This window comes from Heterodontus francisci, chromosome 6 (genome assembly GCF_036365525.1).
Source record: "Heterodontus francisci isolate sHetFra1 chromosome 6, sHetFra1.hap1, whole genome shotgun sequence".
NCBI lineage: Eukaryota > Metazoa > Chordata > Chondrichthyes > Heterodontiformes > Heterodontidae > Heterodontus > Heterodontus francisci.
The window spans coordinates 51,588,369-51,615,884 of record NC_090376.1 but is presented as its reverse complement, the minus strand read 5'-3'; the positions used below and the strand labels follow the sequence as shown (position 1 = coordinate 51,615,884).

General features: G+C 41.4%; 1 protein-coding gene across 1 annotated transcript in view; it reads right to left on the bottom strand.

Moving 5' to 3' along the window:
* micu2 (mitochondrial calcium uptake 2) overlaps window positions 1-27,516 on the bottom strand; it is a 572,589-nt gene that overhangs the window by 249,668 nt on the left and 295,405 nt on the right. The window contains exon 3 of the mRNA XM_068033641.1: window positions 23,022-23,042. Coding sequence (XP_067889742.1) covers window positions 23,022-23,042 — 21 coding nt within the window. The remainder of the gene's footprint in view (window positions 1-23,021; window positions 23,043-27,516) is intronic.

The window sequence follows — 27,516 nt, the reverse complement described above, 5'->3', positions numbered from 1 at the left end:
GATTGTCTGTTCATTACAATTTGAGTGGTGCTTATAGCTTCATTATATCTGCTCTCCACTGCTGAGTTTGGATACTGGAAAGATGTCATCAGGCAGGGCCCCCGGAGGAAGACCCTTAGACTTCAACCAACCAACTTGATGTAGTGAGCTGGTTCAGCAATGCAAGCATTATTGAACGGCCAGTCATATTGCTCATGCACAGAATCAGACATGTGCTCAGCCTTCTGCCCATCATGTGAATCAGTAAGTGACCATATATTGTACAGCTAGGTTGCAGTATGGTGCTTTTATATGTGAAGCCTATTAAAGATGTAAGTTGCAGCTTGAATATGTACCCTGATGTATGTGTGTAAGTAAGAAAAAGAGCTGTACATTTGGAATTCTTTACCTTTGACTGTGGATGCTCAGTCATTAACTATGTTCAAGACAGAGATCGATAGATTTTTGGATACTAAGAGAAAGTTGGAATTGAGATAGAAGATCATCGTATTGAATAGTGCAGCAGGCTTGAAGGACAGAATAGCCTACTCCTGCTCCTATTTCTTTTGCTCACATATTATGTGAAGGCTTAAAATGAGCCAGCAATAAATAGACAACACACTGAGGCATGCATTCTTGGACCATCTAACTGCCAAATGCTATTGTGGGTAGTCTTAAGGTGTGCCATCTGATGCACTGAACTGGGTTAGAAATAGAATGTGTGGAACAGCATTTGCTAAGTGAGGAGTCTATTATAAATGGTGTACCTCGCATATTTTATGGCTTCCTTTCTAACAGACAGTCTGCATACAGCACAGCTCTCATTATAACACAATGGGTGTTTTCTAAAGATAGGTTCAAACAGAAATTCTAAGCACAGTTTTAATGAGAAGGAACTATATTACATGGCTGAGCACTAATTAGAACAGAGACAGTGAAATTTGCCAGGTTTCTGTTGTCTAATTACTATATTAGGGTACACTGCTCTTCCTCGGTTTTATTCTCCACGCTATGAAGATGGGAAAGGAGGGAGCAGGGAAAGAAAAAGAAAGCTCAGAACTCATATGATGCAAATACTGAATTTAATGTTCCAATAAAACTTGCTGGTTTTTAAGAATTTGTTCTCTGAATATGGGCAACACTGGCAAAGTTCAATTTATTGTGTATCCCTCGTTGCCCTGAGAAGGTGGTAGCAGGGATAGGCATCGACATGTTGCACCATGGACATTTGACAAAATTATTGACTCAGCCATGGATATGGGGGCAATTAATCTGTATATAAAGTGTACAGTTAACCTAATGCCATCAAAATGCAGTCCAATTTAAAATACATTTCTCCCTATAAAGTAACTAAGCATACAAACATCAATGGAGAGCACCACAACTGTCTTAGCCAGCTAGCAAGCAAAATAGTATGCAATGCCAATGCAAATTACTTTTATTGACAGAATGGAGCTAGCTACACCATGTCACGGGGTGGTAGATGGACCTTATCGGATAACCTCTGTGAATTCACACTGTGTCAGGAGTGTAAATTCATCCAACAAACCATGAAACTCAAGGAGAGGATTGTTATTGTAGTTACTGAGGTGAGGCAGTAGAAAAATCAGCAATAGGTAGAAGGAATATTTCTCACACTGCTGTTGTCACAAGACAATTTAACCTGTGATGGTCAATGTTTGTGGAACTTCTCCACCTGCTTGTAATATGCGTCTGACGACAGGGCAGCCAACAAAAGAGCAGTGATCTCCAAATCAGGAGAACTTTATAGGATGGAAAAGATAGTCCCTTCAGAAGGGTCACGTAAAACAGAAAACCAGTGGGACAGGAAGGGACAGAGAGATTGAAGGTAGGTAGCCACGACTAGTTTATTCATCTTGACAGGCTGTTAAACTAGGTCCTGGATTCTCAAATACAGAAACAACAGCATATCTCATGGACAATATAATTTGCTCACCAAAGCTATTGACAAAATTAGATAAACACAATTACAAATAAAGAGTGCCCTTCAGTTCCTCCAATAAAGTGATTCTCTGAAATTCACTTATGTCTATATCTCAGTCTAAAACTGTCGATTCCGAATCAGCTCTGACAAGATAATTATTAACAAAAAGCTTTACACAATGCATGTATAATGCAGTTACAAAATGTTTAGTCACTATCTGTAAGATTGTACTCCAGACTAACTAATTTATGTCCAAGCCAAATCTCTTACCTGTTAGCAAAGGTGCACTTTTATCATAATAGAGTCGTAGAGAGATACAGCACTGAAATAGGCTCTTCGGCCCACTGAGTCTGGGCTGACTATCAACCACCCATTTATACTAATCCTACATTAATCCCATATTCCCTACCACATCCCCACCTTCCCTCAATTTCTCCTACTACCTACCTACACTAGGGGCAATTTACAATGGCCAATTTACCTATCAACCTGCAAGTCTTTGGCTGTGGGAGTAAACCGGAGCACCCAGCGGAAACCCACGCGGTCACAGGGAGAACTTGCAAACTCCGCACAGGCAGTACCCAGAACCGAACCTGGTGAGGCTGCCATGCTAATCACTGCGCCGCCCCATATAATATAATTATATGATAGTCTTGTCCGAAAGAAGAAGCCAATGGGAAATTTCTTATCCAGGAATTTGATCCTACAATGAAGAAAAAACAGCAGCACATGTCAAAGTCAGATGGTGTGTGACTTGGAGGGGAACTTGATGATATTGCTGCTCTTGTCCTTTGCAGTGGTCGAGGTTGCAGAACTGAGAGTTAGTGTTGAAGTCAGGTTGGGGAGTTATTACAATGCATTCTGCAAATGGCACATACTGCAGTCACAGTGTATTGGCGGTAGAAAAGGTGGATTGCTGAGTTCAGTGGCAAGATGAAGATCAAGGAAACTATTTTGTGATGTTGTTACTTACGAGTGTTGTTCTGGTTCTTTTCTCTACTGCAAGCCGTTTTCTTAAATCCCTTTCCCGTGTCTCCTCCAACCTCACCTCCAATGACAACTGCAAGGAGCTCATGAATTTCTTTGTCATCAAGATTGAGACCATCCGAACTACTGCCTCTGTCACTTCCCTCCCTTCCTCTAGTCCACCAGGCCAAACTTCCCAAAGGCTCCCCCATGCCCTAGCCCTGAACTTGTTTTCTTCTCTAGTTTTTCTATTATCTTCTCTCATACCCTCTCGAAACTCAACTTGTTCATGAGATCCACCTTTTGCTCTTTCGACCTTATTCCCACCAAACTACCAACTTCCCTTCCTAATTTCCATGTTAGGTGACATTATTAATGGTTTTCTCTCATCAGGTTCTGTCCCTCTCTCCTTCAAATCTGCCGCGATCACCCCCACCTCAAAAAACAACCCTTGACACCTCCGACATTGCAAACAACCACCCCAACTCCAATCTCCTTTTCCTCTCCAAAGTCCTTGAATGTATTGATGCCTCACAAATTTGTGCCCATCTTTCCCGGAACTCAATGTTTGAGTCCCTCCATTCAGGCTTTTGCCCCACCACAGCCGAAACAACTCTTACCGAAGTCACAAATGACATACTATGTGACGGTGAAAAAAGTAAACTATCCTTCCCCGTCCTTCTCGACCTGTCTACAGCCACTGACACAGTTGATTTACACCATCCTCCTCCAACACTTCTCCACTATCGACCAGCTGGGTGGGACTGCACTTGCTTAGTTCCATTCTTATCTATCTACTTGAAGCTACAGAATCATCATTAATGGCTTCTCTTCCCATTCTCGCACATTCCTATTAACTCTGGTGCCCCAAGAATCTATCGTTGGGCCCCTATTTCCCACACTGACATGCTGCCCCTTGGCGACATCATCCAAAAATACAAAGTCAGTTCCCAAATATGTGCTGATGACACCCAGCTCCACCTCACCACCACCTCTCTCGACCTCTCTGCTGTCTCTAAATTGTCAGACTGCTTATATGACATCCAGGACTGGATGGGCAGAAATTTTCTCCAATGAAATATTGGGAAGACTGAAGTCTTTGGTCCCCGCCATAAACTCTGCTTGCTCGCCATCCATTCCATCCCTCTCCCTATCAACTATCTGAGGCTGAACCAGACTGTTTGCAACTTCAGTGTCATATTTGACCCCGGCATGAGCTTTCAACCAGGTATTCATCACTATGACTGCCTATTTTCGCCTCCATTACATCGCCCGACTTTGCCCCGCCACAGCTCTTCTGCTGCTGAAACTCTCATCGATGCCTTTGTTACCTCCAGACTTGACTATACTAATGCATTCCTGGCTGGCCTCCCACATTCCACCCACCGCAAACTTACGGTCATCCAAAGCTCTGCTACCCATGTCCTAACTCGCACCAAACGCTGTTCAACCATCATCCCTGTGCTCGCTGACCTATACTGGTTCCCGGTTAAACAATGCCTTGATTTTAAAATTCTCATCCTTGTTTTCAAATCCCTCCATGGCCTGGCCCCTCCCTATCTCCGTCATCTCCTTCAGCCCTACAACCCTCCGAGATATCTGCACTCATCTAGTTCTGGCCTCCTGTGCATCCCCGACTTTAATCGCTTCAGCATTGGTGGCGTGCTTTTAACTGCCTCGGCCCTAAGCTCTGGAATTCCCTCCCTAAACCTCTCTGTCTTGCTCTCCTCCTTTAAATCACTTCTTGATCAAGTTTTTAGCCATCTGCTGTAATATCTCTTTATGTAGCTAAGTGTCATGTTTTATTTTATAATGCCTCTGTGAAGTGCCTTGGAATGTTTTATTATATTAAAGGTGATATATAACTACTAATTGTTGTTGTTGTACCCATCCAGGCAAGTATTCAGCACGACGTCACATTGCGGACTTGAGCCTTGCGGAGACTGGAGATGTTTTGAGTAGTCAGGATCTGAACCATTCGTTGCAGGATATCCAGCCTGGATGCTGTCTAGGTCCTGCCGTATGCTAGTATGGGCTGCTTAAAAGTAGCAGGAGTTCTGAATCTCACTTGCTTCTCATAATGAGTGAGGTGTTATGGGGTAAAAGAAGTGGGAAAGTGGTTGGGGTATAAAAGAAAGAGATAGTTGCATGTCTTCAATGAAGGAACTTGAGAAGAAACTTATAAGAGATCATAAAGCAACTGTTTTTAGATAGATTGGTGGAAAATAAATAATTAGACCAGGGCTTTTTGTGTCCTACGTACACTGCAGAAAAATCCTTGAAAATAATCATCCAGAAAAAGAACTTACAAGGATTGTGCACCTTCACACACTCAGTCCCGATCTCAGAATGACACTGACTGGATCACCTATGCTTATGAAATGGACGTATTTGCACCTAACCAGTAAGCATGCCTGACAACATGCAGCTGAAACTAAATGATTTTAATCCAGTATTGTAAAAAATTTCAATTAACTGTACAACCTAATAACTGACTTTTTACAAAAAGAAATTCATTCCTGTAGTTGGAAAATGTAACTGATTCAATTCTCGAGCAAGAGACCTTGATGCTACAGGCATCCCTGGTAAAGGCCTGCTACCCGACCCGAACCAGACAGGACCCGATGACGTGTCGGGTTCGGGTTGGGTCGGGCTACTTTTCCGGGTCTGGCCTTCGGGCTCGGGTCAGGTCGGACTGGGTCGGACACACACTGCAAGAATTGCAGGTAAGTGTTAAAAGTTAAAAACTTACCTGAGCTGAGAGGCCGGGACGTCAAGCAGGAAAATTCTGAGTCTGCGCAGTGAGCGTCTCTATGACGTCATCACCCTCATGCTGCACTTCCTGAAGATTGTGAGTCGGAAGGTAAGTAAAGGGAACATTCCGGTGGTTGGGTCGGGCTCGGGGGAAAATGGAGGGACTCGGGCTCGGGTCTGATATGGTTCCAGGTCAGGTTTTTTTTGTGTGACTTGAGCAAGCCTTTAATCCCTGGATGTTATTTTTCCCTAAACATTAATTCACATCCTCTATCGAATTCAAGTATCCTGAATCGAGTTCCATTTATTCACTTACATGGAAGAAAAGTAAGCTTTTGGTCACTCAATGTGTTAGGATAAACGGTTTCGTAACTTTCTACTGCAACTCTCCCGGGCAGATGTGCAGCTGCGGGGCACTGTTATTGCCTGTCGTTTCCTGCCAAACCCTTTCACCTGCTGTTGACCGCGTGGCGATCTGACCTTCCCTCCCAAAGATATTGCTGGGAGACGGAGGGGTACCCAGGGTCCGGCATTCGGAGCGCCATTTCCTAACTTTCCTTTCATACTTCGGGCTCGGTGACACAGCTATGTCTGCTATTTTAATGCAGACATTATCTTGATCATTTTAAATGGATAAATGGTAAATAAAGGAATGTTAGATCAATATATTGAGCATCACTATTAATTTCCAGCCTTGAAAAATTAACTATTACACAATATCTGAGCCGTCGAAACCTAGGATGGGGCCCGGAGTTCTTGTCCCCCAGATCACCTTCAAGTACCAACAAAAGGTTGGCATATGTACATGTTGTGAGACCAGGTTAACCAAGGGGCAGATGTGGGGCCTACCTGGGGTTGCAGGCCAAGATGGTGTCCTAAACATCTGAAAATCAGGGAGGATATTGTTCTTTCAACTTTTAAAGTGACCATCTGAATGTTATTTTCTGAGCAAGTCATTCCCTCTGGGCTGGCGCACTCTCGCCAGACTTTATGGTCTCAAGGTTCACTGCCAGCCTGCGCAATGCACAGAAATTGGGGGACCTTGCTTTTGACTTCATGAATTTTGGTAGTGTCAGCAGCAGAGGGCTGAGGTGGGCACACCTTGACACTTCTGGGGCTTTACAGAAAGCTTCTATAAGAAATGTCATGAAGAATCCATATTATTTATTTACACACAGAGAAACAACTGGCACTTTCCCCATTTTGGACACAATGGCCAGAATTTTACATTGGGCAGGAGGTCCCGCCCATTGGCCGAAAAGTCAGTGGTGAGCCGGCCTCCGCCGGGCCAGGACTTTCTGCTCCCCAGGCCCTTAATTGATCTTGGGCAGGACTTCCACCTCCTTGAGGCAGGAAGTCCCACCTAATGGAGCTGCCGGCCAATCAGTGGGCTGGCAGCTCTTAGTCCCAGCAGCACCACTAGGAGCGGTGGCCACTGCTGGGACTACACCAGCCATCAGCAGCAACAGGAAGGACGGCCCCAGAACTCAGGTAAGTTTTTAGGGCCTCACCGGGGATAATCGCCGGTCCCCAGCAAGGCAAGGGGGAGTGGGTTTGGCTGGGGGTCGGCGGGGGAGGGGGGTAGGGCATGTGTTGTGCATTGGGGGCGGTGGGGGCTTTGGGGACGACCCTCCATGGGGCACAGAGTGCCGGATCAGGAGGGGTCCCCTCTCAGCCCACAAGATGGCCACCTGGTTTTACCAGGCAGAGTTTTTGAGGCCTTTGCTGTCCGGCCGCTGAGGGTAAAATACCAGCGGCAGTGGGAGGAGGCCCATAATTGGCAGTTAATTGGCCACTTAAGGGCCTTGATTGGCTTGGGGTCGGCAGGCCGTTTTTCGCCACTGCCTCCCCGCATAAAATTGCAGCGGGGCGGGAACAGCCCCCCTGTCTCTCACTCAATTTTATGCCCGTCCCCCCGCCACCAGCCCACTCGTTGGGGGCCCGTAAAATTCCAGCCATTATGCTATGTAACCTCCCTTCCTCTTCCCCACAAGATGCAGCACAGTTGCTATGCAATTCCTCCAAACACAATGCTACAGCACTTCAACAGTTAGTTACTCCTGCCAATGGATGCTTTCATATTTTCGGAATAATTTGCCTCTAACACTCCAAAATATACCCAAAAAGGCCAACAAAAATAAATATATACTGTGGACTCCCTCATTCACTCCCAAGGTGTAATGCACTAAAAATAACATTTTGGCAATCACGTAACTTAAAAGCTAGCTTGAACAGACATTAAAAAAAAACTGTATTCCAGACATAATCTCCTTTTGTGAGTTCTATTATCGTCAAGGTTTAAAAAGATGATTATGACAAGAGAGAATCAATTTGAAGCTAAGAAACTGGCAACATAGCTCACCAGTGGAATGTTAGTTTCCATGCGATATGCTGATCTGACCACATGAAAAAACATTTGAAAGCATTCAATGTACATCACCTTCTGTTGAAATGTATCTCTGCTATCAAATACTCATTAAAAGTTCTCTATTTATGCCAAGCTGACAACATAAGGAACCAATTGCGCTTCCAAAGTGTGTAAATATAACAGTAATATCAGTCATTTAGAAATTTACGTTCCCACCAAAAATCTGATAAAAACCAGTTTCGCATTTATGCTTCATTCTGAACCCTCTAATGATGTGTTCGAATTACATTTCTCATTTATTATTCATGTACTGAAAAGTTCACTAAAATTCTTGCTAATAAACACATTTTTCAAAATACCTGGTCTTTGCTCAATAGTAGAACTCTCACCTCACAGTCAAAAATTTGTGGCTTCAAGTCCTACATAATTTATGCTGACACTCCAGCATAGTACTGGGGGAGTGTTGCACTGTCAGAGGTGCCGTAATTTGGATGAGATGTGAAACTGAGGCCCGGTCTGCCTGCTGATGTGGACTTAAACAAACAATCTTATGGCACTATTCAAAAAAGACCAAGGAGTTCGCGTGGTGTCCTGGCCAATATTTATAATTCAACCAACATGACCAAATGAGACTATCTTGTCATTATCTCACTGCAGTTCGTGGGACCTTGATATGCACAAATTGGCTGTTGTGTTTCCTACATTACATTCATGACACTTCAAAAGTACTTAATTGCCTGCGAAGTACTTTGGCACATCCTGAGGTCATGAAAGGTGTTATATAAATTTATGTCTTTATTTTTTTATATCTTAGGTCATGATTCATTTCTTCCAGTTTGCTAAATGTCAAACTCTTTCTTTCTTAGTATAATTTAGGGTTTACAGCTAGATGACCAAGTTTTGTTTGTGACATTTCTTTGGGTGCAAAATAATAGTCACAGAGACAAAAACATAACACATGTAGCAATAGCCATTTTCCTAAAGAGACTGGCAGAGAGGTATGCATCATATTATGCTAACTGTGCCACTGCCTGTCTCTCTTTCTAGAGCATTCAACTTTTGTTTGCATTATTCTAGAAAAATGTTCAAATTTTATTTGAAATTGCAAATAAATACTTTACAATTAAAAATTCCTTTTTAAAATATTGTTTCCTTGACAAGTTAAAGTCTGTAGATTTTGTGCAAATATAATATATATTTCAGTCTGTTACAGCTAATTATACCAACTTCTTTCATAGGAACAGAACTGCCAATATCAAGGTTACCACTGACGTCAACCAGGTCTCCACCTCCTACCACACTCTAGCAGGGAATCATTCCCAGTGTCAGCCAATATGCTTCCCCCACAAGCATCAAATAGCTGATTAATCAATAGGCTGCATAGACAGGAGGTTCGTCCAGAGGGATGGTAGCATCGTGGTAATGTTACTGGACTAGTAATCCAGAGACCTGGACTAATGCTTCAGGATCATGAGTTCAAATCCCACAACCGATTACCTAATCACCAGCTGATTACCACCTACTGCCCCTCCTCAGTACTCCTCCATGTTGAACATCCCTTGGAAGAAACACTGAGATTAGCAAGGGTACAGAATGTACACTAAGTGGGAAAATTCAATGTCCAGCACCAAGAGTAACTCGGTAGCACCACTACTGGCCAAGTCCTGAAGGACATACCTGCTATACTGGGCCTGTAGCAGGTGGTGACAGAAAAACCTACTTGACCTCGTCCTCACCAATCTAGCTGTTGCAGATGCATCTGTCCACGAAAGTATTGATAGGAGTGACCACCGTACAGTCCTTGTGGAGAAAAAGTCCTGTCTTCACACTGAGGACACCCTCCATCATGTTGTGTGGCACTACACCAGTGCTAAATGGGATAGATTCAAAACAGATCTAGGATCTCAAAACTGGGCATCCAAGAGGCACAGTGGGCCATTATCAGCAGCAGCAGCAGAATTATATTCAACCACAATCTGTAACCTCATAGCCTGGCATATCCCTCACTCTAGCACTACCATCAAGCCAGGGCAGCAACCAAGGTTCAATGAGGAGTGTAGGAGAGTATGCCAGGAGCAGCACCAGGCCAACCTGGTGAAGCTACAACACAGGACCACATATATGCCAAGACAGCAGAAGCAGCATGTTATATACCAAACTAAGCGATCCCACAGCCAACAAATCAGATCAGAGCTCTGCAGTCCTACCACATCCAGTTGTGAATGATGGCGACGATTAATTGTAACTATCTTCAAGAAAGGAGATAAATTATGCAGTGTAAACCATCAAGGTATTTCCCTCTTGTCCATAGCAGGGAAAATTCTGACATGCATTCTCCTGTATCGCCTACTTCCTGTAGCTGAGAAAATCCTCCCAGAGAAATAGTGTGGCTTTAGACCTTTCAGAGAAACCTCTGACATGGTCCTTGTTGCCAGACAAATCCAAGAAAAACGTCAACAACAGCACCAGGAACTCTTCATTGCATTCATCGACCTGACCAAAGCGTTTGACTCAATAAATCGTGAGGTTCTGTGGATTGTGCTCCAAAGATTTGGATGTCCAAGAAATTTCATCACAATCCTGCAATTGCTCCATGATGATATGACTGCAACTGTCTTGTGTGGGAGATCTGAAACTGACACCTTCAAAATCCAGACCGGGATCAAGCAAGGCTGTGAGATAGCCCCCATACTATTTAAAATCTCCCTGACAGTGGATATTCACCTCATCAAAGAGTCTCTAGTGAGTATTATATACTGCCAAGATGGAAAACTTTTTAATCCTGGTTGCCTCCGTACCAAAACTAAACTTACCACCTTCGACATATATGATCTACAGTTTGTGGATGACTGCAGTGTCGTTGCCCACTCTGCACCAGATTTGCAAGCCACTCTCAACCTCTTCAATTCAGCATACAAGAGACTCAGCCTATCCTTGAATGTTGCCAAAACAAAACTCATATCAACCCATACCTTGTCAGCCAAATATTCCACCAACCATATATGTTTAAGGAGAGACTCTGGAATATGTTGAGCACTTCCCATACCTTGGCAGCCAGCTCACTCAAAAGGCCACCATTGATGAAGAGATCCAACAACAGATTAGCTGCGCCAGCTCAGCCTTCTACAAACTACAGCAGCGAGTGTTTGACAACAAAGACCTCTACAAGTCAACAAATGTCCTAGTGTACAGAGCAGTTGTTGTCACCACACTCCTGTACTGCAGTGAGACCTGGACTGTGCATCAGTGACATATAAGAGGGCTAGAAAAATTCCATCAGCAATGCCTCTGCCACATCCCCTGGATTCAATGGGAGGACCATTGAACAAACGCTTAGTGTCCTTCGTGAAGCGAGCTCCACAAACATTCAGGCAAAACTCCTGCAAAACCAACTTCCACATGGACACTGTTTCTGGATGGCTGAAAGCCATCTCCCCTGCCAGGTTCAGTTTTCTCAACTCTCAAATGGCCAACGTTCCAGGGGAGGACGAAGAAAATGCTTCAAAGACACCCTGAAGCTCTCTTTGAAGCATGATAGAATTGACATGGATAACTGGGAGGAGCTTGCTACCCATTGTTCAAAATGGCAACAACTTGTCCATCAAGTTGCATCATGCTTTGAGCCCAAATGCCTTAATGATGAGGCAGAGCGATGGCAGAGAAGTAAAGAAAAGGATTCAAATCTGGATCCCACTACCTCGTGAGACATCTTACCCCATGTGCCCAAATATCTGCGGGTCAAGAATTGGCCTGTTCAGTCACATGAAGACCCATGGCAGAAACCCGCGACCTTGAGCAGACATCATCCTCAAATTGAAGGGCAGCTGACGACTATGGACAATTAAACAACTAACCGAAGAAGGAGGCTCCACAAACATCCCCAACCTCAATGATGGCAAATCCCAGCCCTTCAGTGCAAAAGACAAGGCTGAAGTATTTGCAACAATCTTCAGGCAGAACTACCAAGTGGATGATCCATCTCGGCCTTCTACTGAGGTTCCCAACATTACAAATGCCTGCCTTCAGCCAATTCAATTCACTCCACATGATATCAAGAAACAACTGATGGCACTGAATACATCAAAGGCTATGGGCCCTGTCAACATCACGGCTGTAGTAGTGAACACCTGTGCTCCAGAACTAGTCACGTCCTGTGCCCAGCTGTTCCAGTACAGCTACAAAACTAGCATCTACTCGACAAAGTGGAAGATTGCCCAGGCATGTCCTGTCCACCAAAAACAGGACAAATCCAATCCGGCCAGTCACAGCCTCCTCAGTCTATTCTTAATCATCAGCAAAGTGATGGAAGGTGTTGTTGACATTGCTAACAAGCAGCACTTACTCACCAATAACCTGCTGATTGATGCTCAGTTTGGGTTCTGCCAGGGCCACTTGGTTTCAGACAGCCTTCGTCCAAACATTGACAAAAGAGCTAAATTCTAGGAGTGAGGTGAGAGTGACTGTCCTTGACATCAAGGCAGCATTTTACTGGATGTGGCATCAAGGTCCCCTCGCAAAGTTGAAGTCAATGGGTATCAGGGGGAAAACTCTCCACTGGTTGGAATCATACCTAACACAAAGGAAGATGATTGTGCTTGTTGGAGGCCAATCATCTCAACTCCAGGACATTGCTGCAGGAGTTACTTGTGGTAGTGTCCTAGGCCCAACCATCTTCAGCTACTTCATTAATGACCTGTGCTCCAACATAAGGTCAGAAGTGGGGATATTCGCTGATGATTAGACAGTGTTCAGCGCTATTCACAATTTCTCAGACACTGAAGCAGTCTATACCCACCTGCAGGAAGACCCGGACAACATTCAAGCTTGGGCTGATAAGTGACAAGTAACATTCATAACACACAAGTGCCAGGCAATGACCATCTGCAACAAGAGAGAATCTAACAATCCTCCCGTGACATTCAACAGCACTGCCATCAGCACTGATCCCTGTGGCACACCACTCATTACATCTTGCCAACCAGAAAATGATCCATTTATGCCTACTCTCTGTTTCCTGTTAGCTCGCCAATCTTCTTTCCATATCAATATGTTACCCCCTACACCATAAGCTTTTACTTTCCGCAATAACCTTTGATGTGGCACCTAATCAAATGCGTTCTAGAAACCTAAGTACAATACATCCACCGGTTCCCCTTTATCCAATGATCTCATTGAATAGTGGTGGAATAGGCTCCAGGGTCTAAATGGCCCACTCCTGTTCCTAAGTTTCTACGTAGTTAATATAAAGCAAACAGAAGGAAAGTCATGCTACAGCTATTAACTGCTAGATGGAAATGATCCAAATCATCACAGTAAATGATTTTGTGTGCATTCTCCACATAACTTTGCCAAAACTTTGGTTTGATGGAGAAGGCTTTGCTAATGATTTTTTAAAATGTTAGGGATATAATACTAATGCAGTTGTGGAAATAGGTGAGTCCATTGCTCAGCCATTTATTAATCTGCTTATAAAATTGTCAAGCTAGATATACAGTAAATGGGCAAATGCAAATGTCTCTACAGTTTCATCCTGTACACAGTGAATACTCCCTATTAGCTGTATGTCTACTATGTCACTGAGATGGCTTAATTTACAGATATGTTTGTACATGTGGATATTACTATGCAAAGATAATTACTTCCATCATCTTCAGCATTTAAGCCTGTGACATGTTTAGCAATGTTAAAGGAGAGAATGATCATGTCACAATGTATGGATCTGTATTATTTTCCAGTAACCCACTGCAGATTAAATTCCTGGAACCTTTCAGTAATTTCACAAATTTAGGGGTAAAATTGACAGCAACAGTAATGTTCACCATCTTAAGGTTCTTTGACTGCTGTTCAAAAGCAGCAATTTACCTCCGGTTGACTTCAAGAGTTTGTACTCAGGTCGCTCTCAGAACCTTTCAGCATGGGCACCAGCAGTAAGGACTGCCAGCATTGGGCATCCCTATGACCTCAAGCAAGCAGGGATTCAAGAAAATGACATCATGCCCACCTCATTATCATGGGTTTAGCATGCTTTTTCCTGCTCTAGGTGCAAATATTCTGGCTCTCCTGCCTCGCCCGGGGAAACCGTTGAAATTACATTGGCAACGCAAAGGTAATGGGAGTTATGGGATGTAAAATGCAACCTCAGCAGAGGCGTAAAATGAGCAGTAGCAGATTGGCCGCTTGATATATTCCCGGCCTGGGTTTCCTTTCCCTTGACTTCAATGGACAAGAAAAGCAAACTGAGTGTGTAATGGGCGGCCGATCCAACACCTCCAATGTTAAACTTTACCCCCCTAGTGTTGACCCTTTTGCATTTGCCTTGCACTGGGAACTAAGTGCCCTGTGTACAAAATAGAGGAAAATCAAGCTTAATACTCTGCAGTATAGTTAAAGATTCTACTTGCTTTGTTAGTTATTGTCCTGCAATGACTGGACAGGGTCAGTGTTGCGTTTGCCATCACTCCCAGATCTCCTTCACCCTCTCTCCGACTAGTTCAAAACAATTCATTAAATTTCCCCCCATATTTTCTTTTAATACACAAGACCTTGTACTGAATTGTATCTGTTGTAGTTTTACCCACTTGTCCAGGTCCTTCTGTAATTCCTTGGCTGCTTCATCTACTACAGCTTCTGTTTCCAACAACAGTGACTACAGTTTCACAGTACATCATTGGCTAAAAAGTGCTTTGAGAAATCCTATGGTCATGAAAGGTACTATATAAATGTACGCCTTTTTTTTCTTCCCCCAATTTATTATACTCTGCATATTGGACAAACTTGCATTTCATTTCCAAGTCCATTTGAGATGGTCTTGGCGACAACAAATCACTGGTTGGTAGTCTTGGCTTCTAGGGAGACAATGGCAGTGCTGGAATTTCTATGCTGTTTTCTGGATTGTTGTGGCTTTAGCAGAGACAACACAAGACCCTATTTTAAGCACTGGAAGTGGTTTATATCTTTGAATATAACTGGTAGGGGTGGGGTGGGGTTGTGCAGGTTTGGAGGGGTGGCCAAGAAAACAGACTAAACAACCTTTAATAACTCATATATGGCAGTGTCTTTTGCATATGCCTTTCGCCAATCTTTTCGAAGGCAGACTAAAAAAGCACATTTCAATTAATACAACCTATCTTCACATAAGAGTGCAAAATAATGAACACAACAATAAACACAACACTCTTCACTGCATTAGTGAGTCAGTTTACTTGGTTTGCAGCTATTACACCCTCTCAAAAAACCTACCTTCAACCCCACTGTCCTTGCACACTACTGCTCCATTTCTAACCTCATTTTTTCTCCACAAAATCCTTGACTGTCTTGTCACCTCCAAAATCCATGCCCATCTTTCCCGAAACTATGTTTGAATCTCTCTAATCCTGCTGCTCAACCATCAGCGCTTTCTTCCCTATGGTGCACCAGTACCAGGTTGTTCAATGTCTCAAATTTAAGAATTTAAAATTCTTATCCTATGTTTAAATCCCTTCATGACCTTACTGCCCCGAACTATCGCTGTAACCTGTGCGTGCCCTAAAATCCCTTACTCCCAAAGCCTCTGATGAGGGTCTCTAAATTGAAAGAAGTGCAAGTAAATCACTGTTTAACCAGGAAGGAATGTTTGGGGCCTTGGATGGTGAGAAGGGAGGAGGTAAATTTCATTCTCTCCAGTCAAACATCTAACCTGCTGACAAGGGTGGTGCTGTTGTTGTTTGGCAAACCGACCTCTACCTAATAGAATAAAAGTAAAATACTGCGGATGCTGGAAATCTGAAATAAAAACAAGAAATGCTGGGATCGCTCAGCAGGTCTGGCAGCATCTGTGGAAAGAGAAGCAGAGTTAACGTTTCGGGTCAGTGACCCTTCATCGGAACCTAATAGAGGCTGAACACCAACTCTCAGACACTTCCTCCTACATCCCACTGGACCATGACCCCATCAACGAACATCAAGCCGTTATCAAGACTGCCACTGATCTAATTTCCCCTGGAGATCTTCCCTCCATAGCCTCCAACCTCACAGTCCCCCAAACCCCCTTCTACCTCCTTTCCAAGATCCACAAACAGGACTTCCCTGGTCGACCCCTTGTTTCAGCTGTTCCTGCCCCACTGAACTGATTTCTTCCTATCTCAACTCTATTTTTGCTCCCTTTGTCCAGTCTCTTCCCACCTACATCCTTCTGACACCCTCCATCACTTTAACAGTTTCCAGGCCCTAACCGTCGCCTTTTCACCATGGATGTCCAATCTCTCTACACCTCCATCCCCTACCAGGATGATCTAAGGACTTTCTGCTTCTTCCTTGAACGGAGGTCCAATCAGTCCCCATTAACCACTACCCTCCTCTGTCTGGCTGGACTTCTTGTCACATTGAACAACTTCTCCTTAATTCCACTCACTTGCCATAGAGGGAGTGCCACAGAGGTTCACTAGATTAATCCCTGGATGGTGGGATTGTTTTATGAGGAAACTGGGCCTGTATATTCTTTAGAGTTTCAAAGAATGAGAGGTGATCTCATTGAAACTTACAAAATTCTTACAGGGCGTGACAGGGTGGATGCAGATAGGATGTTTCACCTGGCTGGTGAATCTAGAACTAGAGGATATAGTCTCAGAATAAGGGGCAGGCCATTTACGACTGAAATGAGGAAGAATTTCTTCACACAGGGTGGTGAATCTTTGGAATTCTCTACCCTAGAGGGCTGTGGAAACTCAATCATTGAGCATGTTCAAGACAAAAATCGATAGATTTCTGGATACTACTGACAACAAGGGATACGAGGATAATGCGGGAAAGTGGCCTTGAGGTAGATGATCAGCTATGATCTAATTGAATGGCGGAGCAGGCTCGATGGGCTGAATGGTCTACTCACGCTCCTATGTTCCGAGTTATGTCTGCCTTTTGATGGGATATGTGGAGCATTCTTAGTTCTTTTTCTGGTGCATGGATGACTGCATCAGTGCCGTTTCCTGTTTTCGCCCTGAGTTGGAAAATGTCTACAACTTTGCTTCCAATTTTCACCCTTCCCTCGTCTTCACATGGTCCATCTCTGACTCTTCCCTCCCCTTCCTCAAGCCCTCTGTAATAAAAGCAAAATAATGCAGATACTGGAAAGCTGAAATAAAAACAGAAAGTGCTGGAAACACTCAACAGGTCTGGCAGCATCTGTGGAGAGAGAAAAACAGAGTTAACATTTCAGGTCTGTGACCTCTAATTAAGGAAACTGGGCCTGTATTCTCTAGAGTTTTGAAGAAAGAGAGGTGATCTCATTAAAACTTACAGAATTCTTAGAGGGCATGACAGGGTGGATGTAGACAGTATTGTTGTGATGAAAGGCCGCAGACCTGAAACATTAACTGTTTCTCTTTCCACAGATGCTGACAGGCCTGCTTAGTATTTCCAGCACTTTTTACTTTTACATCTGGCATGGTCTCATTGGGTTGGCATTGGATTTAACTGGTCTTTTCAACCAGTGAATCCACCAAAGTGTGTTATTCTTACACCAGCTGGAAGTTTTTTGTGCATCAGTATCCATCCATATGCAAAATGTTAGGACTTGTTTATACTAAGACCAGTAATTTTTATCTGTTATATTCCTGCCACTTAGTAATTCGGCTGTGTTAATTATGAGCCCTGCTTTTAACTGCCAAAATCCATACAACTGCACCAGGTATCCTAACTATTTAAAAAATACCATTAAATCTGCTTTTGCCTGAGATAATTATAGATAAATTCTGCAATTCTGTGTTCACAACAAGCAATCTGCATTTTAAGTGAATGTAGGGCTACAATATCACTGCTCTTATCTTCCACCTGTACTTCCTGTGAGTGCAGCCCTCCACTGGCGCAGAATTTATTCTTTTTGCTCGTCTAAGTGTTGGCTGTTCACATATTCCCAACATGACAAAATGTCATCAGATGAGAAAGTAGAGATGGTGAACCTATTGCTGATAATTCAGTAGTAGGGTTGCCCAAACCAATTCTCTCAGTCAATCATGGGTGTGGATTTAGGAAAAGCACCAAGCAGAATCCAGATACTTCTTCATGAGGAATCCATGGCAAGAGGGGAGGGGCAAAAAATGGTCATTACCCAGATCACTTATCTGGGTACATATATGTGGGGGCTGGGGTTGCAGGATGGGCGGATGGCAGCCTAAGAGTACTAAAAACTAGAAACAAGTTTGTGCCTTGGTGATTGAAGTTGTTGTTGTTTCCCTGTTCACCCTCTTGGATTATGACACAAATGCTAACAGGTGCAGAAATGATGGCAGAAACTAAAGCCCCTGTAGCACAGCTGGTAGACGCATGATGCAGTACTGAACTTTACCAATCAGGATATCCCAGGCTTGATGCTCATCTGTGCTGTGTTAGCTTATATTTTCTAGGGTAGCAGTACTAATTCATCCATAGTATGAACATGTAGTTCAGAACAACGGCAACAGCGTGGATTCAATTCTCATTCTGGCTGAGTAGATTTGGGGACCTGCCTCTTCGCCCTGCCTCTGTTGGCGAAATACGGATGTTGGTCTGTGATGCAGACACAACCAAAGCAGGAGGAGGAGGCCAGGTTTCTCTTCTTGATCATTCTGCCAATGACTCTTACTAAAAAGTGCAAATGCTTTGGTGTGAGTTAGGAACAGTAGTAGGTTTTGCTGTGACGGTTCCTGGCAAATAGTCAGATAGTCCTGCTCCCAGGAAAGAAAAAAGCTAAGAAGTGAACTTGCAGAGAAAAACGCAACATGTGTATGATGTATCAGAATTTTACAGTAAGTTCCTGGTCCAGACAAATCTCCTGTGTTTCTAACCATGTTTTAGTAACGGTAGATTAACAAAAACACAACGCAGTGTGAGTAAGCTATTGCTTTAAGCCGGACATATTGCACTGATATTCTGCCACATTTCTTTCCCAAACATTCAAAATCTTATTTAGTAAACTAATGAAGTTATCTATGAATACTCTAGATGATGTCATACTATTGTTTGATAATAAATCTGAAAGGTTATGTTTGCGGCAACATCAGTGGTAGTTCCTGCACCTTTACTATCCCACACCTACAATCTTGTCAAACTTCACCTTGATAAAGGCATGGCAACCTGCACACCCACACTCAGCACAAATGATTTTTCAAAAGGAAAGTCTTCTCAGAATGAACACAGTGAAAAGTTAAATATCAATACTCACTTAAAATTTACTGCAACATTAATTATTTTTGTAGTGGCATTTTTAAATAGAACAAAGACCATTTAATTAAAACATAAATCAAGACTATGTGATTATTAAATGCTAATCAATGACATAATCTGTATAACCCTGCATGCTTACAAATTCATTTACCCCACTAAAATACCTGAAAACAGCAAAGCACAAACACAAGTGAATAACTGCTATCAGCCAGAATCATTCACAAGCTTGTCATAACTGCCTTTATTAACATACTTCACCGTTACTCAATATTGCCATTTACAGTTTTGGATGCTTTGGTTCCTATTTCACTCCCTGGCAACTGCCTGAGGCCGCACCAGACAGCTTGTAACCCTGGTCTTATACTTGACCAAGATAACTTGCCACCACATATCTGTCCCATCATTAAGACCGGCTATTTCCACTTGTGCTTCTCTTTACTCCTTTAAGACCCTTCTTAAAACCTACCTCTTTGGCCAAGCTTTTGATCATTTTCCCTAATATGTCCTTTTGTGGCTTGGATTAAAATTGTGTTTGATTAAGCATCTGTGTAGCAAGTGGGATATTTTACTACATTGAAGGCACTATACAAATACAAATTGCTGTTGTTGTTTTTATTAAATTGGAAATTAGTAAAGATGAAGGCCTGGTGACTATTCTATACACTGAGAGCAAAGGACAATATACTGAGAGGAAAATATAGTTGCTGGCAGTGTATACAGAAAAGGGTAAACGCCATATTACAAACTGCAGATGATAAATCTGCAAGTGCATACAACTGTTCTTCAAAAAATAAAAAGTTACATTGGCACAAATTCATTTTTGTAATACTCATTACCTTCATGGTGACCATATGATTTTAAAGATACTTCTAACATAATATAAAATATAATACATTTAGTAATAGGAGATGGAAACAAACCCTAGAATTTACCTTTGGTTGATTTCTTTGTGTCACAGGGCATTCTCTACATAGCATTGTAATTGCCATGAATGCATCATGTGGAGAATTAGACATGTAAAACAACATTGAACCACCCCGTGAGTAGCTTTTCAAATGCCAATTTTTAATGCCACTGCAATCCAGTTCGGAGCTGCTCTATTATATAGGTGAGCCAACATGGAATTTAATTAAATCTTTCTCCAAATTCCTTTATGGTTTAAGACTTATAAAGGCAGAAACAGATAGAACAGTGGACTAATCTGTGCTTAACTGACTTAGCTTTGAATGCAGGACAGTCAATCAGGGTTTTTATCCATTTTTCAAGCAACTGGCACTTTAAAAAAAAATTCTTCTAGCACGTTGGCATCAATCTGAAGTGGGTGAATATAAAACCAGTCCTTTAAAAGAAGACCAACTGAAAACAGACCTTGGACTTTTTAAATAAAATTGCTACACGCTGAAAAGTTGTTGAGAGGGACAGTTACTTTCTTTCATTTAGAGGAGCAGCATACACAATGCGGATGATGGGAGAAAAATGTAGACATTTATAAACACCATTTGTATAAGAAAGAATATGTATTTACAGAACATCTTTCACACCCTCAGGACATTCCAAAATGCTTTACAGCCAATTAAGTGCTGTTGGAATGCAGCCACTTTGTTTGTGCACAGCTCGGTCCCACAAATAGCAAAGAGATAATGACCAGATAATCTGCATTAGTGATATCGGTTGAGGGATTGGCGAGGGCACCAGGGAGAACTCCCATGAAATTCTTTCCATCTACTGGACAGGGCAGACAAAACAGTTTAACATCCACCTGAAAGATGGCACCTCTGACAGTGCAATGCTCCCTCAGCACTACTTAAAGTGTCAACCTACATGAGGTCTTAGGAAGAGGGAAAACTATGCAGCTCCATCTGAAAAATCAAAGGGGACAAACATCCCAGCAAATTCCCTATTTTGATTTGTTGACCTATTTCTTCTATGTGGAGGGATAATGGGAAGCAAAATGGAATGCTCTAAAAATGTAATAAAAATATCAGTTTTGTGTGCTGAGTGAGAGAATTTACCCTCCCCCCCCCCCCCCCCCCCACCAATTTTGCATCCAGTAACAATATGAAGCACTCAAGCTACATATTACACACTACAGATGAAAAACAATTAATCCTTCTGCATCAAATCCTTCACTCAAATTTCAGGCCATTAACCTTTGCTGCACAGTCACTATATATTTTTTTCCAACCCATCCATTTTCATGATTTCCCTGAGCAGGAGGGCAGATTAACTGTGCCAAATCTGAAATTGGCTTAGTGTCAGGAGCTCTACTGCACATGGAATTAAGGTCCTCAAACTTATTAACAGCTATCTGATAGAACAAACATTTCTCTCTTCATGTCCCCATGTTTGCTTGGCAATGGTTTCAGTCTTAAAAAGTTTGTAATCCACTGCATCAACCAGGCTCCTGTAACAGCTGAGATTTATCCCATCAGTCTAATGTATCCAAGAGCTCCATTTTGAGCACAAACCAACTACACATTGCTTAGTTTCATTGCATCAAGTCATTCAATTGAAGCTGTTCCTTCAGTAACATATGATAATTAGTTCACTAGCAAGTACTTTATAGGCCTGAGTCTACTGAAAACATGAACCAAAGGAACTGGAAAGAATGGTCACAAATAGTAACATACTCTGTTATGAAAACTTAAAAAAAAAGTAACAATGACCCAAAGCAATCTGGTCACCACTTTGGTGATCTGATAAGGTAGTAGGGTGCATCCCATAATATAGAGTGCTTCTATCGCCGCCTAAAAGTTGCATGCTACTGTAACATATTTTTCCTTTGTAGCTGATTCGTGACAAAAAACGGATTGCTTTACTTGAAATCATTTTAAAAATAATGCAAAATAAATTACACTATGACAAAAACTTCAAAGTGCCTCTTCCAATTTGTAGAGAAAAATAAGTTTTAAAGGACCAAGCGAATGCCACGAAAAGCACACAAAGGTATACAAATGTTACAAAACTAAAATTGCTTCATTTTTAAGCATTCAATGTTAGCATGGATACAACTTTAGCACTGAGGACTTTTCAAAAGTCACAAACCTGAAATATTAGGTAGCAAAGTTTGTAATCACATACAAATAGAAAGTTCCTATTATGTAAACTTTCAAAATAAATCTAGTGTCTAATCCGAGCAAGCCACTTAAAAAGTGCGGTTAAAATCTAATTAAGTTTTCAAATTTATCAAAGTCAAATAGGCAATTATCCAACTCGACAAACACCAACAGAAAGGAACCAGGGGCCTGATTTTAATTCTCTGCAAGTGGATGGGTATTGGGTTAAAATCGGGCCTCAAGATTCTAAGAAACTCCCTCATCAAAGCTGATCAAAATGTTTTTGTTATTGAGATGGCGAGACAATTTTTCAACATAGACTGTTAACGGACACAGTGCACTACATGGCAGGTCTTTTAATGCACATTAAGAGGAGCCAAATCGAAATGATAGGAAATTATTTAAGTAAATACAAATATAAGTTATTGAGTTGATATCTCTTTCCGACTGATGACAACATGATAGCTGCACTACTGAATTCATTTTCTACAGGAGTTTTGTGTCCAATGAGAGAACATTTTGAAACTTGATGAAAATCTGTTGGTGTTTTGAAGGGACATGCCACTTTTCACACATAGAATAAGCAAGAAATATGGATGCCTGAGACTCATTCCCTACAGGGATCCCAGTATCTGATAAGGGGATAAATCTTTCATGAAAAGTTAGAGAGATGATAAGTTAGCAATTTTCACAGAAAACAGCATGACATAGATGAACCATACCAGCAAAATTAGTTTACAATTGAATCTACATATTTCAACATACAAAGGCGGCTCACCTGAAATAAAGTTGTCACCATCTATGAAAACAAAACAGAACAACAATGTTAGTACAGTAAATGCTTTTAAAAGCATTTAAAAAACTGTCTGTGTATGAATCAAATAACCAGATACATATTACTGCTCATGACAAATATATTAATACTCTTAGTTAAAGACAAAAATCTATCCATTTACCATCACAGATCTTTCTTAGCAGAGTTAAATATAAAGCTGCTATTCTACACAACCCAGAATACTCAAAGAAATGCAAAAGACTAGTTGATGCATTACCATATTTTGATTTAGGAGTTCTTTCCACGCTTTTCCTTGAGGTCTGGAAGATGGCAAATATTATCTCAATGTGCAATACAGGTGTGAGATATGAACCTAGAAATTATAGGCTGCTTAGTCTAAAAGATGTAGATGTATGAAAGCTGGAGAGAATTCTACATGGTGGCTCTCAATGTTCACTGAAAGAGAACAAGAGACCACAAGGAGCAATGTGTGGAGTAGGAGCAATAAACCAAGATTCACGAATCTGACGAAATTCTTTGAAGGTTTAAGTAAACTTAGAGGGTTATCCAGTAGATATCATTTTCTTGGCATTTCAGTTAACGTTTGTTAATACTCCACGTGTGACACTTAAAAAAAAATTAAAATTCATAGAATTAATGGACAAATTAGCTAGCTAGATTGAAATGAGTTCAGCCATAGGACACAAAAAATGATGATAAATGTGGCCTGGACTAATAATCCAGAGATCGAGTTTAAATTCCACCATGGGAGTTTGAGAATGTGAATTGTTAAAAAAAAATTCTGCCAATAAAAATCTGGTATCAGTAAAAATGACCATAAAGCTATTGGATTGTTGTTAAAAACCCAACTGGATTACAAATGTCCTTTAGGGAAGGAAACTTGCCATCCTTACCTAATTTTGTCTGCATGTGACTGTAGTCTCTCACCAATGTGGTTGACTCTTATCTTCTGAAATGTCCTAGCAAGTCACTTAGTTGTATTACATGACAACAAAAAAATAGCAGTTTAAGAAGGTGGTCCACCACCACCTTCTCAGGGAAACAAGGGATGGCAATGAAACAATGTTGGCAATGCCCACATGCCGAGAATGAATTTTAAAAAATGCTTGGAAACCCCTTATATGTTTAAAGGTTGCCAAAACAATCTATGGAGTCATCCATATACAGGTGCTTTCTATCGAGTGCATACACTCTTCCCAAAGGAATACACTTCTCTTATCAAAGTTGGAAGAACTAGGTTGGTAATAGCCAAGACTTAGGGGTCCCCAGCTGTGCGCATGACTACTGTTGGAGTGTAACCAGCTAAACCATATTACAAAGTACTGGTAATTGACCAGTACCCTATCCTTTAGAGCATTAGCTTAGAATTAACGAATAATACAGCACAGAAATAGGCTTATTAAATCAGTGCCAGTGTTTTTCCTCTATGTAAGCCAGCTAGTCTCAGTCTCTTGCAAAATCCCACATCTTTTAATATTCAATTTTTTCCAGCAACTATCCAATACTGCTTTTTGGGGAAAATATGCAATTTTAAAAGAATTTATTGACTCTGCTCCAATAACTCATTGGCAAAGAATTTCACATTCTAACCACTCTTCAGAGTTATCTGGAGCCAAGTGGGAAAAATCTCAAAGTCGACGACAGAACTTCCCTTCCAGGTCTCATTAAGAGCCAGACTAACTGATCAATCATCAATTGTTTCCTGGAGTACGTAGACCTGTCTGGCTCAGGTATGAGATTATTAAGTCTGCACCTTTTTTTTGCATTCGTTCATGGGATGTGAGCATCGCTGGCTAGGCCAGCATTTATTGCCCATCCCTAGTTGCCCTTCAGAAGGTGGTGGTGAGCTGCCTCTTGAACCCCTGCAGTCCTGGGGTGTAGGCACACCCACAGTGCTGTTAGAAGGGAGTTCCAGGATTTTGACCCAGTGACAATGAAGGAACAGCGATATAATTCCAAGTCAGGATGGTGTGTGGCTTGGAGGGGAACTTGCAGGTGGTGGTGTTCCCATGCATCTGCTGCCCTTGTCCTTCTAGGTGGTAGAGGTTGTGGGTTTGGAAGGTGCTGTTGAAGGAGCCTTGGTGAGTTGTAGATGGTACACCCTGCTGCCACTGTGCATCAGTGGTGAAGGGAGTGAATGTTGAAGGTGGTGGATAGGGTGTCAATCAAGCAGGCTGCTTTTAGACTTAAAAGTATTTTAATTACTTTTTTTAAAAATGACTAACCTTGTGATAGGCTTATTCTGTTCAAATTATTATATTCTATTACCTGGTGTGTCACCCTGAAGCAACCCAACTCCATTAAGGATAGCTATTCGTTGGTTATTAGATGAATGATAAGCGTGTGCGGAACTCTCATTAGAAAGGCAGTAAATACTTGGAACTTCTAGAGAGCCCTCCATAGGCAGGTGAATACACAGCTTTTGAATTTATGTTTAAATTCAATTGTAGTGGGGCAAAGGTCAAAGTTTCTTCAATAAATCTTTAATGACAAAGTTATATTTACACGGGTTGTTGAAGATATTATGTATATCTGATTTATCTCAAAGTAATGCAGATATCACACTTGTACTAAATCACCAAATGGTTTATTTACAGCACTTTAAAATATCTCTGCACTACAAGATCTCAGCACAATGTTAAAAAGGTGATCAATAGAATCCAGGATAAACCTATCCCACCAAAAAGCAAGAAAAAGCTAGCCAATAATGAGCTATTGATGAATCAAGAAATAAGGGCAAAATTAAAACTAAAGAAAAAGGCATATACTAAGTACATGGACAACAAAGCAAAGGATGACAAAAGGGAATATGAAATGGTTAGGAAAGAAGTCAAAAAACATTTAGGAAGGCAAAGAGAAACCACAAAATTAAATTATCAAGGAATATAAAAATAATAAAGTATTCCACAGACACTTTAGTAATAATAGAAAAATCATAATGGGATAGTGCCACTAAGAAAGGCACAAGATAACCTCACAGGTATTTACAATGAAATGGCAGAAATATTAAATAATTATTTTGCCTTAAGCATGATGTGTATGACATTAGAAGAAATAAAACAAGATACAAAGAGAATTAACATAGAAAAGTGGGTGGGGGGAAGATAATGATAAACTAATCATACTTAGACAGAATAAAACCATTGGTCCAGATGGGATTGCATCCATGCATATTCAAAGAAGTTAGGGAAGAAATAGCAGAGGCACTATTACATATACATATATAAATTCATTAGGAAAGAGAATAGTACCAGAGGACTGGCAGACACCCAATACGATTACTATATTTTAAAGGGTGATAATACAAGTCCAGGGAACTATAGACCAATTAGCTTAACATTGCTGGTGGAAAAATAATGGAATCCCTACTGAAAAATGTAATAGAAAAACATCCAGAAACTGAAAATCCAATAATGAACAGTCAGTACAGATTTTAAAAGGGTAGGTCATTCTTGCCCAAAGTTATTGAATTCTTTGAAGCAGAAATAGAAAAGGTAGCCAAGAGTAATGCAGGATACATAATATATTTGGATTTTCAAAAGACCTTTGACAAGGTATTGCACAATGGACTCATGTCTAAGGTCAGAACATGTGCAGTCAAGGAGGCAGGAGCAGAATGGATAGCAATCTGGCTACGAAACAGAGAGTAATGGTTAAAGGTAGTTGTGCAGACTGGTAAAAGGTGGAAAGTGGTGGTTTACAAGGATCAGTGCTAGGACCACTACTGTTCACCATTTACATAATGATTTGGACTCTGATATTGGAACAACAATTTCAAAATTTGCAGATGACAACAAATTTGGGCATAGTTATTACAAAAGAGGATTGCAACAAAATACATGAATAAATTAATAAACTGGCAGAATGGGCAAGTAATTCACAAATTAACTTCAATATAGATAAGTATGAGGGGGTATATTTTGGTAAGAAGAATACGGAGGCCCCATACTCCTTGTAAAATAAGTACCTAAATAAGGTAGAAGAGCAGAAAGATACACAAAAAGTAGTGACGCGGGTTAATAAGGCCATAAAAAAAACAAAGAAAGCACTGGGGTTCATTCCTAAAGTGATATAGTTAAAAAGCAGGGACGTTATGTTAAACTTGCATGGAACCTTGGTTAGATCACACTTTGCCCAAACACAGCAACATTCTCTCTTTGATATGAAAATAAGTCCCAATATACTGCGCACACTTCTGGTCTCTGTAATATAAATAGGATTTTGAGGCATTGGTGAAGGTGTAATAAAGTACGATGATACCCAAACTGCGAGGTTGTATCCTATCAGGAACAACTGAACTGGTTAGAGCTCTTTTCTCTCGAAAAGAGAAGACTAAGGGATGACCTGATAGAGGTTTTTAAGATTATGAAAAGGTTTGATAGAGTAGAAATAGAGATGTTTCCACTTGTGGGTGAGACCAGAACTAGGGGCCATAAATATAATATAGTTACTAATAATTCCAATCGGGAATTCAGCA